General features: G+C 46.4%; 1 protein-coding gene across 1 annotated transcript; it reads right to left on the reverse strand.

Moving 5' to 3' along the window:
- Nucleotides 1-1,334: 1,334 nt before the first annotated feature.
- Nucleotides 1,335-19,837, reverse strand: CLDN18 (claudin 18). The gene is made up of 5 exons (XM_002923330.3): nucleotides 19,618-19,837; nucleotides 9,769-9,933; nucleotides 9,027-9,144; nucleotides 4,708-4,818; nucleotides 1,335-3,521 (listed from the first exon to the last, which is right to left on the reverse strand). The coding sequence occupies exons 1-5, from the start codon at nucleotides 19,835-19,837 to the stop codon at nucleotides 3,350-3,352; spliced, it is 786 nt and encodes a 261-aa protein (XP_002923376.1). The 3' UTR covers nucleotides 1,335-3,349.
- Nucleotides 19,838-20,373: the final 536 nt, after the last annotated feature.

Raw genomic sequence — 20,373 nt, forward strand, 5'->3', positions numbered from 1 at the left:
AACTGGACAGAGAGGTTCAGAGGTTGCACCTCTGTAGTTTTTCTCGGACATCAGGTTCAACCAAATGGGTAACAATGAGGCAAAACAATGAATTTGCCTGATTTCTAAGGACTCTGGGTCCTTTGTGGCATATAACAACTCTATTTTGACTGTGGGACCCAGGCTTGGCTAAGCTAAATACCACTGCTCTTGTTATATGAAGATGTGTAGGGGTGCCTACGTGACTCAAATAGTCCAATAAGTTTTATCAGAATTTTTTTCTCCTACAGATATCAGGAAAGAGATACTTGCTTTTGGCAAGGTACCCAAGCTGAAAGATGACATATGCCTAGAAATTTGAGCAGCCTGTGGGGACATCCTGCTTGAGAAGCAAACCAACAAAGAGGAAAGCAGAACTGAGGTATGGACGGAAAAAAAGTAGAATCTTGGTCATAGCCCTTGATCCAGCTATGCCTGAAGCCAATGCTGGCCTCAGATGTCCTAGTTACCTAAGTCAATGCCCTGTTTGTCTTAAAGTTATGCAAGTTGAGTCTTTGCCTCTTAAATAGGTCCTTTACTTGCATTATTCCATTATGCTTATTATCCCCATTCTATAGAAACTGAGACTCAGAAAGATTAAGTGCTTTACTCAAGCTAACACAGCTGGGAAGTGGGGAACCCTGGGTTTGAGGTTGGGCTGTTCTGACTCTATAGCTCATGTTGTTTTAAATTTTATTTATTTATGTGTCAGAGAGAGAGAGCACAAGTAGGGGGTGCGGTGGCAGAAGGAGAAGCAGGCTCCCCGCCAAACAGGGATCCCAATGTGGGGCTTGATCCCAGAACGCTGGGATCATGACCTGAGCTGAAGGCAGCTGCTTAACCCACTGAGCCCCCAGGTGCCCTGCTTATGTAGTGTCCATAGCTTGATTCTGCCTCAGTGAGTTCAGCTAATTGAGCTGGTGAAGCCAGCCTTTGACAGCATTACGAGGACAGGCACTGACTTTCCTGTTTTACTAGCTCTTGGGTAGGCCAGTGACATTAGACACTTTAGGCTGGTGCACTGAGGGTCAGACAGGCTAAATGTGGTCCCTGGATTCCATGCCATATGACTGCCTGCTCTGGAAATCCCTTTTGATTCAGGCTTCTCGACTTGCAGGAACCACTAAGTGCGCGGGATCAGACCTCATTGGCCTCCAGGCAGCCAGGCTACTGCTGAGCAGACAGATTCTGCAAGCAGAAACATTCCAGAAGATGCCCTCAGCTTTGAGGTGCTGCGACTCCAGCCCCCCTCCCCCCACATCCCAAAGCTTAGGACAAAAGAACAGGAGCTGTTTACATGTGAGATAATAGTAATTTTAATATTTAGTTCACAAAACACGCAGGTCAATAGTCAATGCATGTACAACAGGACAGAGCAATAACAAAAAAGTTACAAAGCACAATCTAACTACATGGAGGCTTTCAAACAACGAAGTGTTGGATAGAGAATGTGCTAATTAAAAACCCAGCTGAGCCACACCTCAGTGCCTCAGACCTGACCAGGGACTGTCTGGTGGTAGAAAAGAGAGCTCATTGTGCCCATGACCTTCACATCAAATCCTGAGAACCTTTACAATCTCCATGCCCTGGATCGCTCAGTTTTGTCTTCCCCCATCCCTGCTTTTTTTTTTTCTTTCTCTTCTTGAATTATCTATCCATCCCTTATCCCATCTCAGACAATGAGTTCCACGAATACTCTATCTGATGTAGCCTAGAACCGTTGCTGTCTCAGTGAGAAGGGTCTCTGAGTTTGCTTTGGCTGTTGGTGAACAAAATTCCTCTCTGTTTAATGGGCTGTGATCTGGTTTTCCCCAGACATCATCTGTGCAGCCTGAAGACCCCTAGGAATAGTCACCCATCTCCCTGGAGGCCACTTTCATATGCACTATTGGTGTAGGGACTTTTTTCCCCAAATAATAACCCGATAGTGAGATTCCAATGCTGCTCCCTGATTGGGTACTTTTGAGAGACTGCCCTTATTTTACTTCCCAGGGGGTCTATCCTGGCTCTGGTGCTGAGAAGGAATTCTGGTGGCCTGGAAGGAGTTTAGGTTTTCTGCAGCAGGGATGTGAACACAGGGAAGGTGTGTGGCTGCCAAGAACTTTCAGTTCTTGAACATCCAATGGTTCAACCACTGTAGCTGAAGTTAGTGAAGGGAAGAGCTCTCCGGGTAACAAAGCTGGCCACAGCGCCTAGTAAGCGCTCCTGTCAACTGACAGTGACCTCTAGCCATGCAAACGTGCACAGGCGTCACCTGCCATAACATTACATCCAGGCTCACCACTTTGTTGTTGCTGTTGTCTTTTGAAAGAACTGGTTTCAACTCACTCCCTCGGTTTCATCATTTGGTTTTTACAGGGTCACACTCTATCTGTCCTGTGTGGTCATAGTCCCAGAGAGCTCAAAGGGAAACAATTAGGATCAGTGAGCATTTCATGGGATTCAAATTTACATGTGATTTTACAAAGTCAATATAGACAATATCAAATATAGACAATATAGACAATATCAAAATCATTTTCATTTTCTTCTATTCATGTGCAAGGGTGAGGCTAATTCAGAGACAGTGTATCATTTCACTAACATATTATTTATTCTAACTATATGGAGAATACCATATATATTCAGATTACCCACAAATATCCTTTTCTCATTCTTCTAGGGACACTTTCTGGCCTGTGACAGAAAGAGGACCTGCAGTGGGGAGCCCAGGAGACCCCTGGGGGGGTCTTGCTGGAATTAGCAGATGCCAACAAAAGCAGAAAGCTTTCCTTAAACTGAAATCGCTTTGGTCCAGGTAATGTCAAGGTCACAGTGTAAGAAAACTCAGATAATGAGCTGGAGACATTACAAATATCTTTCCCCAACACTTCTTCAATCAGTGTTTATTAGCAGCCAAGTTGGCGGGGGAGGTTGAAATCAAATAGCAGGAAATGATGTCTTTTGATGGACTCTCCTTTTTTCCTTGCAGAATTGTTCTGGGGGACGAGTTGGGAAATAGATCATCGATGGGCTATTGTCTGATAGGGATTCAAACCACATTCTATCATCAGATTAGGAAGGTTAAATTAAAAAACGAAGAAATAGAGGATTGGAAACTGAACTGTAGCCTCTAATTCATATCTGATAACTCAGCTGTTTTTGTGATGGAACATTAGAGACATAGAGACATGTGGCCCAGACCATCTGGCCTCCTCACGGGTGAAATCAAGGTTTTTCTAACTTCCAACTGTGAGTCAAAAGCAATCAGGAGTCAAGGTAAAATTTCCTTGTTTTTCAGGTGAGCTCTAACCGGGGGGCTCTTGTGCCCATGCCGGAGTGTCTTGGAGCGCTACACGTAGTCGTACTTGGAAGGGTGAGATTGTACCTCGTCCTCTGTGCGGGCACCCCCATCGTATATCTTCTTGTTTTTGCTGTTGGGCCCAAAGCCAGTGCTGGCCTTGAAGCCTCCGGGCTTGTAGGCGACATTGTGGCCCGAGGCATGGTAAGACACAGCTTTGTAGCTGAGAGAAAAAAGAAACATTCCATGACTACGGGTGTACTTGGTAAGAGGGCAACCCATTCCATTTACCCTGGGATGTCTTGGTTTTAGCACTGAAAGTCCAGCATCCCAGGAAACCCTTAGTCCTGGGCAAACTGAGATGGTTGATCGCCCCCGGCTTCGAGACCCTGGATTTTCTGCCTCTGCACTGGAGCAGAATTTCTTGCCTTGTATTAGAGCTGGTCATTTATGACTAGTGATCTCCCTCTGTTAATCAGTTAAAATGAAGCTGAACCAGAAACAATGTCCAGGGGAATATGGTTATGCCAGAAAAATCACAGAATTTGTGAGCGGGAAGGCACATACACAGAGCCTATCTCCTCTAATCTGCTCAGTTTATGGATGAGCTAACGGAGGCCCAGAGAAGGCAAATGACTTGCTGGAAGTCACAGGACTAGTTAGCAGTAGCCCCGGCCCGGGATCCAGGTCTCCCAGCTCCAGGTCCATGTAGGGGGTACAGTCGGGTTTCTCTGCTGCAGGACTCCGGCATTTTGGAACAGGTGCCTCTTTGTCACGAGGGCCTCTCCTGTGCATCGCGGAAGGTTTAGCAGCATCCCTGGCCCCCACCCACTAGATCCCACTATCACCCCCACCCCACCCCAAAGCTGCAACAGTCAAGAGTCTTCAGCTGTTGCCAAACATCCCCTGGTGGGCGGAATTGCTTTCAGCTGAGAACCACTGAGTTACAGATTCCTGAAGTCAGAGGGAACCTAGGACGATAGTTTTTTCTCTCAAACAGGATCATTCCTAAATCTGCACAGCTGAAATATTCCTATTCTGTTCTTTAGGTTCCCCATAAAAGAGAAGGTTCAGGATCCTTTAGTTTTGTTTTTTTTTAAAGATTTTATTTATTTATTTGACACAGAGAGAGAGACAGCCAGTGAGAGAGGGAACACAAGCAAGGGGAGTGAGAGAGGAAGAAGCAAGCTCCCAGCAGAGGAGCCTGATGTGGGGCTCGATCTCAGAACGCCGGGATCACGCCCTGAGCCGAAGGCAGACGCTCAAGGACTGCGCTACCCAGGCGCCCCGTCAGGATCCTTTAGTTAATAAGTTCTTCCATAAACCTAGGCTGATCGTTCTGGCTGCAAATTATACTTTAAAATGGACTCAGAGTAAATGTCTGATTGCACTGGGATGGGGAGACTCACTTGGTTTCCTCGGGCACCAGGCCCCTGCAGGCGATGCACATCATCACACCCCCAATTAGTGTGAGGCCACCGGCGACCCAGCCCACGAACAGAGCCGAACCAAAGGTGTACCTGGGGGGAAATGAGGCGATGAATGTGGGCGACTCAACGCTCCAGGCTCTACCCACTGCACTTGGCCACGCCCATCCTCTCTGTCCGCTCTTTTGGGTTCCACACCCATCCCCGCCCATGCCACTGAACACACAGCCCTTTGGGTCACGGCCAACTGAATGAGGGCCCTAGAGAACAGAATTGGGACTGAAGCTTGTCAGCAAAAGAGCAGTGGGATTCTCGGGGCCCTAGCATCACTCAGGCATGGAATTAATCATAAGTCTCTAATCTCAGAGAAACAGCTCTGGAAATCCACCTCCCTCCCTGTTGGCATTGGGGAGTGTCTTAAAGGTTTGGCAAGAGGAATTTGAGAGATGTGGAATCAGCCTGAAGTTATTATTTCTGAAGGAATTTTGGCCCCTTGAGTTCTCCCTGTGGGCCAATAAGCTCTCATCTTAACTAATTCAGGTACCCGGGTAGCTGTCCATGCAGGTAGGAACGTTATCTTCAGAAAGAACCAATATGAAGTGACCATTCATTCTTTCATTCATTGTTTACACATTTGTTCAATAAGTATTTATTGAGCTCCTACTATGTGCCTGACACTGCCCTGGCACTGGGACACAGGGGGGAACAAGACAGACACAGACTCCACTTTCCCGGTGCTTCTGTTCCAGCCCACAGTGGAACTTGAACCTGTGGTCTTTTGACTCCAAAACTGGTATCCTTTCCCTATGCGGGATGCCTCCAAGGGACTCATTACCTCTGAGCAGGATTTCTGAGAACGAAGTGTCCTGAGAACAAAATAATTTTGATTCCAAATGGACCTGTGTGGGTGGTAGAGACCGTGACCAAAAACTGTTAGGACGTCAGGGTATGTCGGTAACTTTCCCTTTAACTCCAAGAGCCCTGCAGGAAAGGAGAACTCAGCACAGTGGACACCTGCCTGTGGAGGTTTTCTGCCGGGCTCATCAAGGAGCACGGGGCTGTTTGTGGAACACCATGAATCACTGGCATGTTTAAAAATCACAAATGAAGAACATTATGCCAGTAGTTGGAAGACAGAAATATGTGTGCAGACCTCTGCAACCTAAGAAATGAAGATACTTTAGACGTGCTTAAAAGGTACACACATTTTAGCAGGATCAAAGTAAGCAATATGAGCCCGATGACCAAGTGTGATGTAAAGGGCAAAGCTGCTTGACTGAGCTCAGGGCTTGAAAAAGTTCTGGGAGAAAATTTATCTGTAGGGTATTTTTATTTCCTTAGGACTAGGAAAAGACAGACACTTGGTTTGAGGGTTGTTGGCTTAGAATGAAAAACCCCATCCCACCCTCTTGGTTTTCCCCATTGTGGCTAGGGGTTTAACAGGGACCTCTTCCTCGGGCTCCTCCTCAGCCCCTGGGCGAATCTCCTGGGGGCAGCCCTGGTCCCTCTGCCCTGGCACAGACAGAACCCCTGTCCTTGATGCCCCTAGAGATGGCTGAGTGACCGCATAATGTTAATGATGACAACAATTGCTACCAGTTATTGAGCCCTTACTGATACTGTGATGGGCACTTTTATCATAACTTTATTTAATTCTTCCATCAGTCCCATTTAGCAGGATTTATCATTCCCATTTTATAGATGAGGAGACTGAGGCTCAGAGAGGCTAAGTAACTTTTCCGAAGACCCAGGAAGGAGTTGCTGGAATTCCAGTGCAGATCCCTCTGCCTCCAAAGCCCTCACTGTTAATCATGAAGCAAAGACTATCTGCTGTGCGTGGGGAATGAGGTCCTCCCTTAACTTAGATCCTTTTGGTCAAGGTTAGCAAACTTAAATACCTAACTGGGACAGCTATGTAATTTAAATGAGTGAAGCAGGCTGGGTATAAGAAAATATTTTCCTTTCTTAACTCTGTCATATGGGGAAAAAGCCCCACAAGCGTAATGATAAATGGCCTCAGAGTTGGGACATTTGATAAACTGGAGGGGGTGAGTCCTTGCTAAGAGGGCATCTGTCCCTCAGCTACAGAGATTGTTGCCATAGAGAATGAGGGTCCAGTACTGTCGGATCTGACTTTCTTTCTTTCTTTCTTTCTTTCTTTCTTTCTTTCTTTCTTTCTTTCTTTCTTTCTTTCTTTCTTTCTTTCTTTTCCTTTCTTCTTTCTTTCTTTCTTTCTTTCTTTCTTTCTTTCTTTCTTTCTTCTTTTTCTTTCTTTCTTTCTTCCTTTTTTTTTTTACAAGAAGCTGGGAAAACAGATTGTGCGTGTGTGTGCACTCCGCCCAGGTCCCCTACGTTCGTTTAACCATTGCCTCTTCAGCTCCTGTGGTCTTTGCCTTTGCCCACTGGCCCCCATGCGTCCCCCTGAGCTCTAGCTTTGGTACATGCATTGGTGCCATTTTGCTCACATGCCCAGAGGCTGAAGTGTGCTGGTCCTGAAGTGTGAAAGTTTAGAGTCAAGGCAGCTCTGAGGTGTGCTTCATGCCCCACAGCTCCCCAGAACTGGGTTGAGTCCCAGACTTCATTGCAATTACCCTCTTCTCTGTCCTGGGTGCCCCACCCCTACCCAGTCTCCCCTTCCTTAAAACATCACTTGCACAAGGTGCCTTGGGATCTGTGTCTCAGGATCTGTTTCTGAGTAACCCAACCTATGACACTTCTAATTTTTAAAAGTTGGCGATTAATTCAGATTATAAAATGAAATGTTTAGGCTGATATTAAACACCTCACAAGCTGCGTGTAGCAGGAAGGCAGAGAGTTTGCAGCTCAGGTACACTCAGTGCAGCAATAGCAGTGGAGGGGATACCAGAAAGCCAAATGGGCTACCAGAAAGCCCCTTCAACTGACTGTCAAGATCCTTCTTGGAAGCTGTGCTGTCCTGTGTGATTTCTGGGTAGACAGGATGAGAAGACAGAAAGAAGGGAAAAGTGCTGCCCATCCATGGAGGAAGGCATTCAGGAGCCCTCTCAAATCCTATAGTCTTGACCTCAGGACCGAAGTTGGCTTCCCAAGGGACGGGGCAGGTTCTAGGGAGATGGTGTGGGAGAATGATGGACGGCATTAGTCTGGGTGCCAGTTGGGTGGGTGACTCCTCAGGGCAGAGGCAGTGACTCTAGGCACCCAGATACTCCAGATAAGGTGGGCTCCTCTAAGTAGGCTGACCAACCATCCTGCTTTGCCCATGAAGGAAGAATTTCCCAGGATGTGGGACTTTCAGTGCTAAAACTGGTAAAGTCCCAGGAAAATCAAAATGAGTTGGTCAGCATACTTCTAAGTTGCCCTTGTAACCAAGAGACCAGAGGAAGCTCACAGAGGAGAATGAGGGGAGCATATGGGCATCATTTCCTTCTCATTCTTGAAACAAAGCAGGAACACAGAAGGGGACTGGAGCTCCAGGGAGCCAGAGAGTAATGGATTCATCGTATCCTCACGCCCTGTGTGTATCCCACGATGGTGTGGCGGGAGAAATACCAATTGTATCGACTCCAGGGATGATGGGTCACTTAGATATAATATTTACATCATTGTCTCAGAACCAGATCATTCTTCCTCAAGAATTTGCTGCTGCTTCTTGCTTTGAAATACATCCCTTTGAAGTGGCTAAATGAATACGGGTGTCAGAATTGCTCTTCCATCATTTAAAAGTTCTACCCTCCTTTAGACACCAGATTATCGTAGGGGTTCGTCTCCCTCAGTTAGACCATAAGCTCCATGAGGACGGGGACCTTGTCTTATCCCCAGCACTCAGCACAGTTCCTGCCCACAGCAGGTGGTCCATGGAGTTGTAGGATGAATGCATGTGCGAATGAGAGGAAGACACATCCCATTCCTCTTCTCACTTGTACTGCACCTTGCTCAGTTCTCCTCAAGCTTGCACCTGTCCCTAGCCAGGCTCTCGTCATGGCCTGGAGGTGCGGGTTGAGGCTCATTTACATGTCTGGGCTAATAGTGCCTGTTTCACTGCCACCACAATGGGGCCTGTGTAAGCGTGTTAGATAAATACTGTGAACTGTCGCTGTATTTCAATGCAAATGTCAGCTCAGCCTCAAGTCAGAGCACCAAGGATATTTCACTGAAATGAAGTTTATGAATTTACAGATCATTGTTGATTTACGATATGGCATGGTTGCCTCTGATAAGTTTTTGCTATTCCAGGCACTGACAGTCACATTAGGCATATGTGTTTAATAGGTTTTTTACAACAATATTCACCTTAGAATACTAAGACTACATTAGGAGGTTACCTGGTCTGAACGGTCTGCACCATCCCGCCCATGCCGGTGTACATGTTAGCTGTAGACATCCAGAAGTTAGTAACCAGCATGTTGGCAAATACAGATACACCAACGATTGCACAGAGACCTGTGGGCCAAGAACGAGAAAGCTCCAGAGTCAGCTTTAAAGGGATCACAATATTTCTGAGGCAATGTGTGCTTACATGCGTTTAGATGAGCAGGCTGTAGAATATTCCATTCCTATAACAGAATGGCTAATCCAAGCATTGATTACTGAATCCCTACTATGTGCTAGGCATTATGTTAGGTGCTTAGACTCTCTTATCTCTCTAATTGTGGAAGGATTTATAAGTGTGCAGGAAGATTTTCCATGCATCTTGGGACAAGGGATTAATAATATAAATATTTTGGGCCTGGTACTTTGATGATGTCAAGTGCTCTTCCCTTAAAATCATTTTTCTAGAGTCTTACCAACATAATGCCTTTAGGGACTGAGTCACATCACTACCTTAGGATTGAGACTCTCTTCTAATAAAGTGGGGTGGCAATGAAGGGGGACCTTAACACTCATGATAATTCTGTAAAGCATAATTGGGTCCTAATCTCAGATCTTGAACCCCAGCATGTCAAGCTCTGATCCATGCTCAAACCATGCTCATTAGAGAGAAGCCGTGTTTCTTCTGCCAGAATGATTTTGCTTTGACAGTCCCAGAAGCATGTTTGAAAGGGGGAACCTCAGCTCCTTGTTTACCTGAGATGATGAACATGATCCCAGAGGTCAGTGTCATGTTGGCTTTGGCGGAGTCCTCCATGCTGCCAATGCGGATGCACTTCAGGGCAAAGATGGACACCAGGAGGCTGATGGCACCCAGGACGATGCCCACAATCATCAGGGCTCGCACTGCCTGCAGCATGGCTGTAGGACATGGGAAAAGCTGACAGATAAGGCCACCTCCACATGATTGATTAGGCTTTTGTTCAACAAAATAAAGCAAGCACAATCAACCAGCACCAAATTCCTGAGAAATAGCAAGTCCATAAACTGTGAACTTTGTCATCACCGAGGGATGTGGAATTGTGAAAAATGCAAAACCACCACATACAATCCTCCGATTGCTGAAGGACAGCACACAGTTGTCTGTAGAATGAGAACACTGTGGAGCCAGGACAGCAACAGAATTTAGCTATTTCATTTCCTCATTTTAAAGCTTGATAATCTGAGGTCTTTGTAGAGGAAATGGCTTGACCAAAGTGACATGAGAAATTACTGATAGAGTTTACAGTGAAACTGTGTGGCTTTGACTTCTAACCCAAACATTTCTCTCCTCTAGTCTTCTCGTATGGGCTCAAAGCTTCATATTGTTGTGTCCACTTTAGAAAAACCCAATATTCATTTATAGCATGCAATGAGCAAGGTCACTAGGTGATATACCAAGGGTACTGTATTTTTGTCTCTTTCCAAAGGGACTACTACAGTCAGGGTGAGCTGCAGGTTTTGGGGTATACAGAAAGACTGCTATATCAATCACAGGCCTTTCAACACAACTAGTTTATCAGCAGTCCCCTTCTCAGGAAGCAAGGGAAACTGTAGGTCCTGCTGGGACTCTGCAGCAGTGACCTCCCTTCCAGATATATCCACGGTGGTTTCTAGTGTGTCCTTAATATGCAGTAACTCCTCTCAACAGTTGTTTTTGTTTTTTTTTCCTGAACCCCTATGACGAGGCACAGGGATGACAGTAATTAATAGGTCAGACATGGTCTCTGCACTCATGGATCTTATGCCAAAGTGGGGAAAGACAGTCATTAAACATGCCCACTACAAGCATGATGGACTTTACAAAAGAAAGACAAATGAGTCCTTGATGTTCTCCAGAGGGAAAGGCCCCGAGTATGAGTATTTCTGGTAGAGCAGAACTGAAAAATTGTGTGAAGCAAAGCAGAAAGCTCTGTCCTACCTTAGTTATCATAGCCAATTGCTACTTTTTGATTGAAAGCTATTAGTGGTTTTCAGACATTCAAAAATTTAATCCATAGTAAAAAAAAAAAAAAAACAACCTTGCAAGGTAGATGATACGATTACCTCCATTTTATAGTTGGAGAAACTGAGAGTCAGAGGTTAAGGAATTTGCCCAAGGACACATATCAAGGGACAGGCAAGAGCCGGGGGTCAAACCCAGAACTATCTCAAAATGGTTACTTTCCCCATCACAGTACATCACCTTGAGGTACATAATGCTGGAAAAGCAGGCTGCCATCAAGGTGAGGGGATCCGTAAGCACCTATGAGTATGTATCCTTCAGACTTGGAGACTCAGCTATGAAATATCATCCTCTAAAATGGATCCTGAAAATGTGTAAGGAAATACTCTCTAAAAATCATCTCAGGGAATAAGCTGTCCCAGGAGACTCTTTCTAAATGTGACTCTTAAGACAAGGAATTTCCTAGGAGGAATTTCTGTTTAATCTCATCAGGAAGATTTCCATCTCAAATATGGCCGATATCACTGGAGCTGCCAGCTTATTCACTCTAAGGTGTGTATCACAAAGTGGCTGGTCATGATGGAGGAAGAATCGGCAGTCGATGCAGTCTAGTGAAAAAAGAGATCACGCAGAACTCACTCAAGAGCCTTCTGCATTCAAGAAAAATGGAGGCCCAGGCAACTTTCTCACCAGGTGTCTCCCTGTGTGGAGGTGATGGTATCCAGCCATCTAGTTCTATGCCACTTGATTCTGATTCTCTTCTCCCTGAAGAAACTTCTGATGTTAACTTTGCTTCTCTGCTGAGAAGAGAGTTCTACACGCAGCCATCATCAGTCTTAGTCCTATTGGCAACTATATTAGCAGGGTAAATATGTTGGTTTATGGTGTGAGTCAATCCTGCAGGATCTGGCCATTCTTTCCTGGGAGAACTGAACTGATTAACATTGACATCTTGAGATTACAGCTGAGTTCTCATGCCAGAGCCACAGTGACCCCAGTACGGCAAAGTGAACTCAGGAGGGCCTTGGAGTGGCCCTTGGATCCACTCCTGATATAGGAGGGCTCTAGAGTGTTACCTGTGTTCCCTAACGCCTTGCTCAATGCTTTGCTGGCCCTACAAGAGACTGGGAACAAACACCCTGTTCCTTCCTTTAGTAACAAATGCACGCTTGTGTCATCTACTTGTTTATTCATTTACATTTTTGTGTTTGCATCCAGCACATGTTGGTATATGCTCATAGTCATACATTACATAACCATACAACTCATCCAGGAATATATTGAGTATTTTAAAGCTCAAATTCTCTACAAAACCCTTTGTCAGATGCCGTAGGAGGTATAAAGTTTCATGAAAAATAATCACTGCCTTCAAGCAGTTTATGACCTGGGAAGATCATATTTTTACTGGAAATCCTGAACCTCAAATTTCTTTTCACTTTGGGAGTACCTTGGCTAAGTAACAATAGACCCACTTTCTCATGGTGGCTCATGACGTGGTTCTAGCTCTCTTTAACACATACAATTACACTACAAGCCTGGTTCAGGACAGCTATGGAGAGGACATTTGGGTGGCAGCCCCAGACTTGAGGAAATATCCTCCAGGCTATATGAATATGTATGTTACTACCAGAGAACTGGACATATGGGAAGAGGAAGGGACTTGACTGTTCCTTCATCTTGTCCCCATGGGCCTCTTGTGAGCTTCAAATCCACCCAGAAACCTGCTGGAGGTTTTAAATACTGCTCTCATTCTGATATTTTAAGCCTTAAGCTATTCAGAGAACAAAATCATTTATCTTTTTGAGAACCACCTGGCAAGGCATCTGGTTAAAACAACCAAAAACCAATCAACAACCAACCAACCAAACAAAAACCAAATAAACAATATTAATGATGCAAGATAAAGGATGTGCCTTCCTCATTCTACAAAAACATTACATTTCTCCCAGACTCTTGGTGAGGGTGGAGTCATCGACTCTTTTGACCAAGTAGTTTTAATGTTTGTTCCTGAAAACATATCACCAGGGGGCTGTGGCTGAGGCACATGGTCTTGCTTGACATTGCTGGATTAGAAGGGCAGTGAGACTGGCAAGTGGGAAGTGAAAGGCCTGTGGACTTGCCTCCTGTGGGGAGTTGCTGCTGCTGTGCTGTGGGAGCCGTTGGGTATGGAGCCCCGGCCAGCCTGTCCTGGTTAGCCTTTGCCTCAGGCTCTCAGAGGCCCTCTTGCCTCTGCTGGGTCAGGTTTGCATGACAACGCCTCATTTCTTTTCTGCTATCTCTTGATCTCTGGGTTTCTGATGACTGCTGGCACCTGCTTTGAACCAACAGTCCACCTTCACCCTGAGTACCTTTTTATTTCTTAGAATCTGTTTCTAGCTTACCCCTACCCCTTTCTTTTAGCCTGTGGTCGGAAAAGACACAACATTGTTTTATATCATGTGGGACCACTGTCTGAGTCCCAACCCTGGGCCTGGATGGATGGACCAAGGTCTTCCTTGCTTTGGAGATTCCTTGAGGGGTTCTTCTGAGAGTGGGAGCTGTGATGGGGGCAGGTTCCAGGAAGTGGGAGGAAATGTTCTCCACCACTCACGGCTAGAAATCCTCTATGTCTAGTAATGACCATGGAGATGCATGGGGGTGACCTCAACTTCCTTTCCAGCTGGAAGATTCTACCATCTGGAGTTCCAATCCTTCATAGATGGGTAACCAGAGAAACTGCTCCGAAAGGAGGTAGGTTTCTCTTTTAGCCACTCTGTCTCTTATTTGCAATTCCAAGCAAGAGGCATATAGGCTTATCAGCTGATAACAGGTGAGTCAACGGCTCTACAGACTGATTCCCTGCACCAAAGGTGTGACTACAGCATTCTTTCCAATGAACAATGAGGCATTATCGGGCTTGAAGGGTGGGCAGGATTCAGGGCTGACAGAAGCAAACACAAAAAATGGGAACTCGGTGTTCCCTCCCTGTTGCAAAATATCTAAGTCCCCCAAACCAACTATGGACTGACAGGCAAGGTGCCTTTGGGTGTGGTTCCCAACCATGGTTGTACCTTAACATCTCTTGGGGGAACTTTTAAAGAAATGTTAATGTTTTGCCTCCACCCCTAGAGATTTTCATTTAATTGTTCAATAACGTAAAATTTCGAGGAATAACCCGGGAAAACAGCCCTTCAGAGGGTTCAGGAGGAGGTGCTCAGAGTGGTGAACTGAGAGGAGAGAGTTCCCAATGGCTGACATCCCTGAGCTAGCTGGGGTGTGGGGATGGGGCTTAGGAGACAAAGGCCTGACCTGGAGCTTTTGTTAGTGGCAGTTAGAGAGGACCCACACCTCAGGCTTCAGATCGGAGGCAGGGAGGGCTGATGGAGGAGTCCAAAGCAGGGGAGACCAGAGGAGGGAAGTCTGAGGCCAGACTTCTGAGAAAAGGTCCTTCAGCACAAGGTGGGAGGGCCTAGATTCTCCTGAGATCTCAGGGAACCAATATGGAAGTCCTTTGTATCTCGTGAAATCCTATAGAACAATGTGATGCCAGGTAGGTGTCGTTAGGCAAATCTTTTAACCTCACTGAAGCCAAGTTTCCTCAACCCTGGAGTGGGATAGAGCTATCTCTTACACAGAGATGCTGTGAGCACCAGGTGCTACTTGACACCAGCACAGAACTAAGCCAGGCTCAGCAAATATCAGAAAAGAGAAAAGAAGAGAAAAGAAGTTCTCTCTCTTCAGCCCCACATGGCTTTGGTTGGTACTAACTGCATAAACCTGGTCCTCTCATGTGCTGATAAAATACGGTTGAGAAAGCCATGCATGAGGGACTATGAGGGGCCACAGGGGAAGAAGATTTGACAAGAGTAGGAAGAAGAAGGTCTCGACCGAGACAGGGAAAGATCAGGAAAAATGGGCTCAAGATCTGGCTGGCAATGAGGAGGGGGGCAGGGGAGGGGTGAGGCTGTGGGGGTGGTGTCCGCCTTCACTGCCCTTCCTTTTCAATGCTCAGGTGGGGTCCAACTAGGTGACTCCGACCCCTGCGTCCCCAACAAGAAATGGTGCCCACCACTGACTGGCCCATGCTGGAGCGTGATACTTTGTGCGTGGCTGCCCCTGCTCCCCCAGCAGCAGCCTCCACAATCCCAAGCTGGGGAGGCGTTCTGATCCCTGGGTCTGCATCGGGCAGGCAGCCTCCGTTCACGCCTCAGGCACAGCTTCTCTCTGGCTCGGTGGATGCGTGCTCAGTTCTCTGCGGGACCTCCTTCAGACACACGTTAGTGTGTACACGTTTAGTTGTTTGTCCACGTATTTAAAAAAGCATGTTTGGGCTAAAATATGTTTCTTTTGGGAAGAAAGGGAAAGCAGCGTGAGCAAAAACCAAGAGGCTCCCCCAGATTTCATTTCAAGTTTATAACTAACTTAAACAACCACTCTCCGGAGCTCTTAGGGCCAGTTTCTTCCACCAGACGATGGGGAACAACGAGCTGCTTTCACAGGATCACAAACACTGGACTTAACGTGAAACAGTCAGCCAATAATAAGGAGAAATAAACCAGGTGGCTCCTTTAGAAACAGTGCTGAAAAGCAGGTTCATATTTTTCCTTTACGGATTTTTGCTTTAGGTGTTGTAGAATTGTTTTCTGGGTTAAATGTGACTTTGTGAAAACCCCACATTCCGATGTAAATATGATTAACACGTTGATGGGAAACTCCCTAGATTTCCAGTAGCTGTTTTTTTCACATTGCAGTAGAAAGGGGCAAATGTAGCCAGTTGCTTGAAAAAAGAAAAAATAAGACTCTCCGTGCCTGCGAAGGGGCTGGAAATTCAGTGATGTGCCCAGAGCACAGATGGAACGGGGGATGGAAAGGAGAAAAAGAGGACCTTAAATAATCTTTACTTTGGGTATTTGGATTCATAAAAGATGTTTGATTTTGGAGAAGAAAAAAACCCTTGAAGATCAAACATCCTGTTTGAGAGCTCTTGGTGGTGTAGACAGGGCAGCAATGATTTATTGACACCAAGAGCCAGATCTTGTAAATAGGTTGCAGAGCACTTTCATACAGGTGCCTTATTGTGAGGCATTTCACAGATGGGGAAAGCAAGGTCAAGAGATGTAGCTGGCCAAGCTATGCTATTGATCCCAACTCACCTGCCTCTAACCATAGGGCCCTGCCGCGGCACCAAATTCAATCCAAATGTTTGCAAACACGTTAGAAAAAACTACTTGGGGCACCTGGGTGGCTCAGTCGGTTGAGCGACTGGCTCTTCATTTTGACTCAGGTCATGATCTTGGGGTTGTGGGACCCATGTTGGGCTCTGTGCTCAGTGGGAAGTCTGCTTGGGATTCTCTCTCTCTCTCTCCCTCTGCCCCTCCCCCTGCTCTTTCTCTCTCTCTCAAATAAATAAATAAATATTAAAAAAATAAAAAAGAAAAGATTACTTGACCATGATGTCGTTATGGGACCAGGGACATGGTCTTTCTTTCCCAGGTCTTTGCTTCCTCTCCACCCTGCTCATTGACTGCCCTCCCTCCTCCCACCGTCTCCAGGGTCGGGGAAAGGGAATGACACACACAAGTCATCCGCTCTTTAAACCTGATACTCCTAATTGTGCAGAGTGATGATATGGCCAGAGAAGGGTCAAGGTGCTCGTGTAGTGTCTACTCTTACTGCGCTCAAGAGCAGACCAACCTTGTCAATTCTAAAGCTGGCCCCTTCCAGCTGCAGTGCAGAAACAGAGCGTGACCATGGGCCAGGGAAAAACGCAGACCTGAAGCTGTACGGCCTCAGGTTCATTTTCCACTTCTGCCATCTCTGTCCATGGGAGTTGGGCACCTTACTTTGTCTCCCTATCTGAGCCTATTGCTGTGAAGATTAAACTGGAGGGTCTATGTGCAGTCCAATAAACGGTAGCTGTTTTTATTTCCAGGCAATGTCCTTGGAGAACTACAGGCTGCGTCAACCATTTGAAATACAATGAGACGGAATCTTGGGCTATTCATTATACAGAGCTGGTCACATACAGGTAAACATTCCTGCTACTACCACCACTTACGTCACTAACTATCTGTAGGTTACGTAGTACAGCTAGTTGAATGGAATTCAATTATTCTATGGCTATAAGTTCCAACTAAATGTGATATATTTTTATCAGTTGAATGAAAGGTTATGTGAGATTTTGCAAGAAAAGAGCTTATCCTTAGGAAGAATTGAATAATGGGCAGTGATATTATGATCGTTAACTGAAGTATTACAATGGTATCTGCCCCATGCTTTTATCCTTTAAAAGCATAAAGTACTTTAAAGCTTACTTTTCTGCTAGAGGGTGGTACTTCCCTGAATTCTAGGTCAAAATTAAACTCTCTGCAACCTTCCATTTCCCAGGTCCTCTGCTCCAAGTCTCTCTTCCCTATGCCCCTCATCATGCCCAAGAAAGTGTTTTCAGCAGTTGTTCCTGATGGCCAGGTCCCCTCTAGGTGCTAGGTCCTCCTTTCTCAGGAGCCCCACAAATGTCCACCAGCCACCCACTGGACTCCTCTCTGGCTGCTCCATCTTCTTATATTTTAACCTCTAGTTTTTGGAGTGTCTTTTAGCCTTTTCCTTCTGGCAATCTTCCTGCCCATCCCTTACTTTACTCAGCCAAATATTTTATTTTATTTTATTTTATTTTATTTTATTTTATTTTTGAGAGAGAAAGAGTGCATGCGTGGGAGGGGGGAGAAGCAGGGGGAGAGAGAGAGACTCTTAAGCAGGCTCCACACCCAGCATGGAACCCAAAGGTGGGCTCTCAATCTCAGGACCCTGAGATCATGACCTGAGCCGAAATCAAGAGTCAGCCTGGGGGCAGAGGAATAGTAAGAGATAAGTCAGGAAAGGTGAGGGGTATAGGAGGGCATGGGTGTCAGCCTGTCATGTCTTCACCTAATTAAGCTGTGAAGGGGGAAACCATGGGAAGGTTTGGGTTTTAAAATATCTAGGGAGATGAGAATTGGGAACTGGAAGCTGGTGATTGGAAGGTTCTGCCCGACCATCTGCCACAGTCAAAGGAGTAAATACTCTAAAGAGAGGAAGGATGGAAAGCAGACTGAGAAAGACTAAGAGTGAGAGGCGGTAGTAAAATTTATTCTTTTAATTTGGTTGTCAGTGACCCAGGGAGAGACAGAATTTGAAAATGATCAGAATCATGAGATCTTCTAGAAGAGAATATAAGCCTAAGCGAGGAGAAGAAATGAAAGAGGCAAGAAGGACAGGGGCTGATCAGCAAGGATGACCAGAGAGGATGGTATGGGGCCCTGCGTGTGGAAAGAAACGGAAGGAGCGAAAGATTGGCAATGTGTGGTGGGGCCCTGGGCAGACGTTATTGGGCATGAAGTCATGGGATGTTATCCCTTAGTTTTGAGTATGAGGTCAATCCTTTTCCTTCACCGAATAGTTAAAATGAGTTGCGCTAGGAGCTCAACAATCCACGTTTGCACCTTCTGCCTTCTGACCAGAGCACAGTCCCTCCCCCACGGCTGTCTTCCCTGCGGCCAGGTCCTACCTATCTTGTTCCCCGAAGCGGGTCTCAGTCAGTGACCCCACTGGGCCTGCAATATAAGTGGCTTCCAAAAAGGTGGTGATTACCCTGATTCTACCTCTCTCACCCATCTTCTATCTCTTTCCAAAAATGAAGATCTATTAGTTGAACTGCTTTCCATAATTCAATTTCAAGTGCTGCCCAGGCTCTTACCAGTGTTGTGCAGATTTATTTCCACCTACCTGCTCACAGGTGCTTGTTTCAGAGTGGCAGACCTAATACTACTCCCTTCCTCACCAAACTTGTATCTTGGCCACTCCTTGGAGCCACTGATTAGACTGGCCTTTTAATTTATTTTTCCCCACCCTCTTTCTTTAAATAGAAATAGCTCCCAGAATTTCCAGAATGCGAAGTTCCTATGTGCATGTTTGAAATAATAATCTGTATTCAAAGCAGGGGTTCAATGTACTTCATCTTCAGGGGTGAAAAGATGTCACATTCATAATTATATTTTTATTGTGAGGTTATTACAATTATAACTTTATAATATTCTGGCATACATTGTTTTTTAGGAGTGCATACTAGAACTTCTCAACACAAAGCAAGAAAAGATATTTATAATTGAATGGCACTGTATATTTTCTGGCGCTTACAGAGACTCCAACTTTTCAATGAAAAATTGAATTGAATTGAAAATGAAATGAGCTCTCAATAAACGTTTTTGGCTAGAAGAAAATATTCATCATCCTATTCCTTACTCCCATGTATGTGCAGGCAAGAGCTGGTCACATGCGCATACACACACACGATTTTCTCCTTTGAGGAACATTAGTCTATTCCAGTGTCCCGAGCAGAGCACGCACGCCTTAACAATAGATCCCTTTTTCTTCAGGACCCGCACTTCCTTTGATTCGAGTGTGAATTCTCTGATTTTCTCCCGCACGACTACAGCCTTCTTTGTCACGGGACCAACTTCTCTTATTCCCACCTTTTATTCTGAGCCAACGCTGCCAGGGTCACACCCAGAGCTGGGGAGCGCCGCTCTGTCCCTGGTGCTGCGGGGAGCGCGGGCCAGCCCCTCCCGGGCCCTCACCCACTCGGTCCCCGGCCCTGCCCGGCCTACCTGGAAGGCCCAGGATGGTGAAGTAGGGCCGGCACTCGGTGAACCCTGAGCTCTGCCTCACGCAGCTCCGCCAGAGCCCCTCGTACTGGAACACGGAGGTGACGGGGTTGTCGTACAGGTCCTGGGTGCTCCACATGTCCATCCCCGTGGCGGCGATGCAGCCCGCCAGGCCCAGGAGGGACAGGAGGAAGCCCACCACTTGGCACGTGGTGGTGGACATGGCTTTAGCCCGCGCGCCCTGCGATCGCCGGCTCGGGCGGGCTGCGCTCGCTCCTGTGCGGGCGGTGGGTGGGCGGGCAGTGCTCCTGAGCCCGGCTGCCCTAATCAGATGGTTTCCCTCAGCTCTTGGTGTTTGCTCACAGTGTTTTCCTTAGATAGTTCAGTTTCACTCTCGGTTCAAGGGCATTATTTTTTCATTTGTTAGGGTAGCGGCCCCAAGAGGCACTTGTCCTGCCGAGCTGCGCAGGCCCAGTTGGTTTGAGAGCAGAGCACTCCGAATGGACACGCCGCCCAAAGGTTATGCCAGCCTCTCCCGGGCCCCTGGCTCTGGTTCGGGCCCCGGAGCTCGCCGGCCATCATCTGCGGAGAAAGCTGAGGAGTCCAGCACCCCCACCAGCTTTTCCTTTAGGCTCTGCTCATCACAGGAAACCACTTTGGCTGACCTCATCTAAAACAGAGGCCCCAGGAGTCTGCGTCTTAAACCAGACTTCCACATTTTCTCCTCACAACACATAAACTACATTTCATGTACATCTT

The sequence above is a fragment of the Ailuropoda melanoleuca genome, chromosome 6, assembly GCF_002007445.2.
Source record: "Ailuropoda melanoleuca isolate Jingjing chromosome 6, ASM200744v2, whole genome shotgun sequence".
In the NCBI taxonomy this organism is placed as follows: domain Eukaryota; kingdom Metazoa; phylum Chordata; class Mammalia; order Carnivora; family Ursidae; genus Ailuropoda; species Ailuropoda melanoleuca.

Coding starts and splice junctions, on each gene's coding strand:
- CLDN18 (XM_002923330.3), bottom strand. CDS start 19,837: ATGTCCACCACCACGTGCCAAGTGGTGGGCTTCCTCCTGTCCCTCCTG. Junction 9,145..9,768: donor GATCATGTTCATCATCTCAG/GTAAACAAGGAG, acceptor CTTGGCCCACAG/GTCTCTGTGCAATCGTTGGT. Junction 4,819..9,026: donor GTGCAGACCGTTCAGACCAG/GTAACCTCCTAA, acceptor ATTTCCCCCCAG/GTACACCTTTGGTTCGGCTC.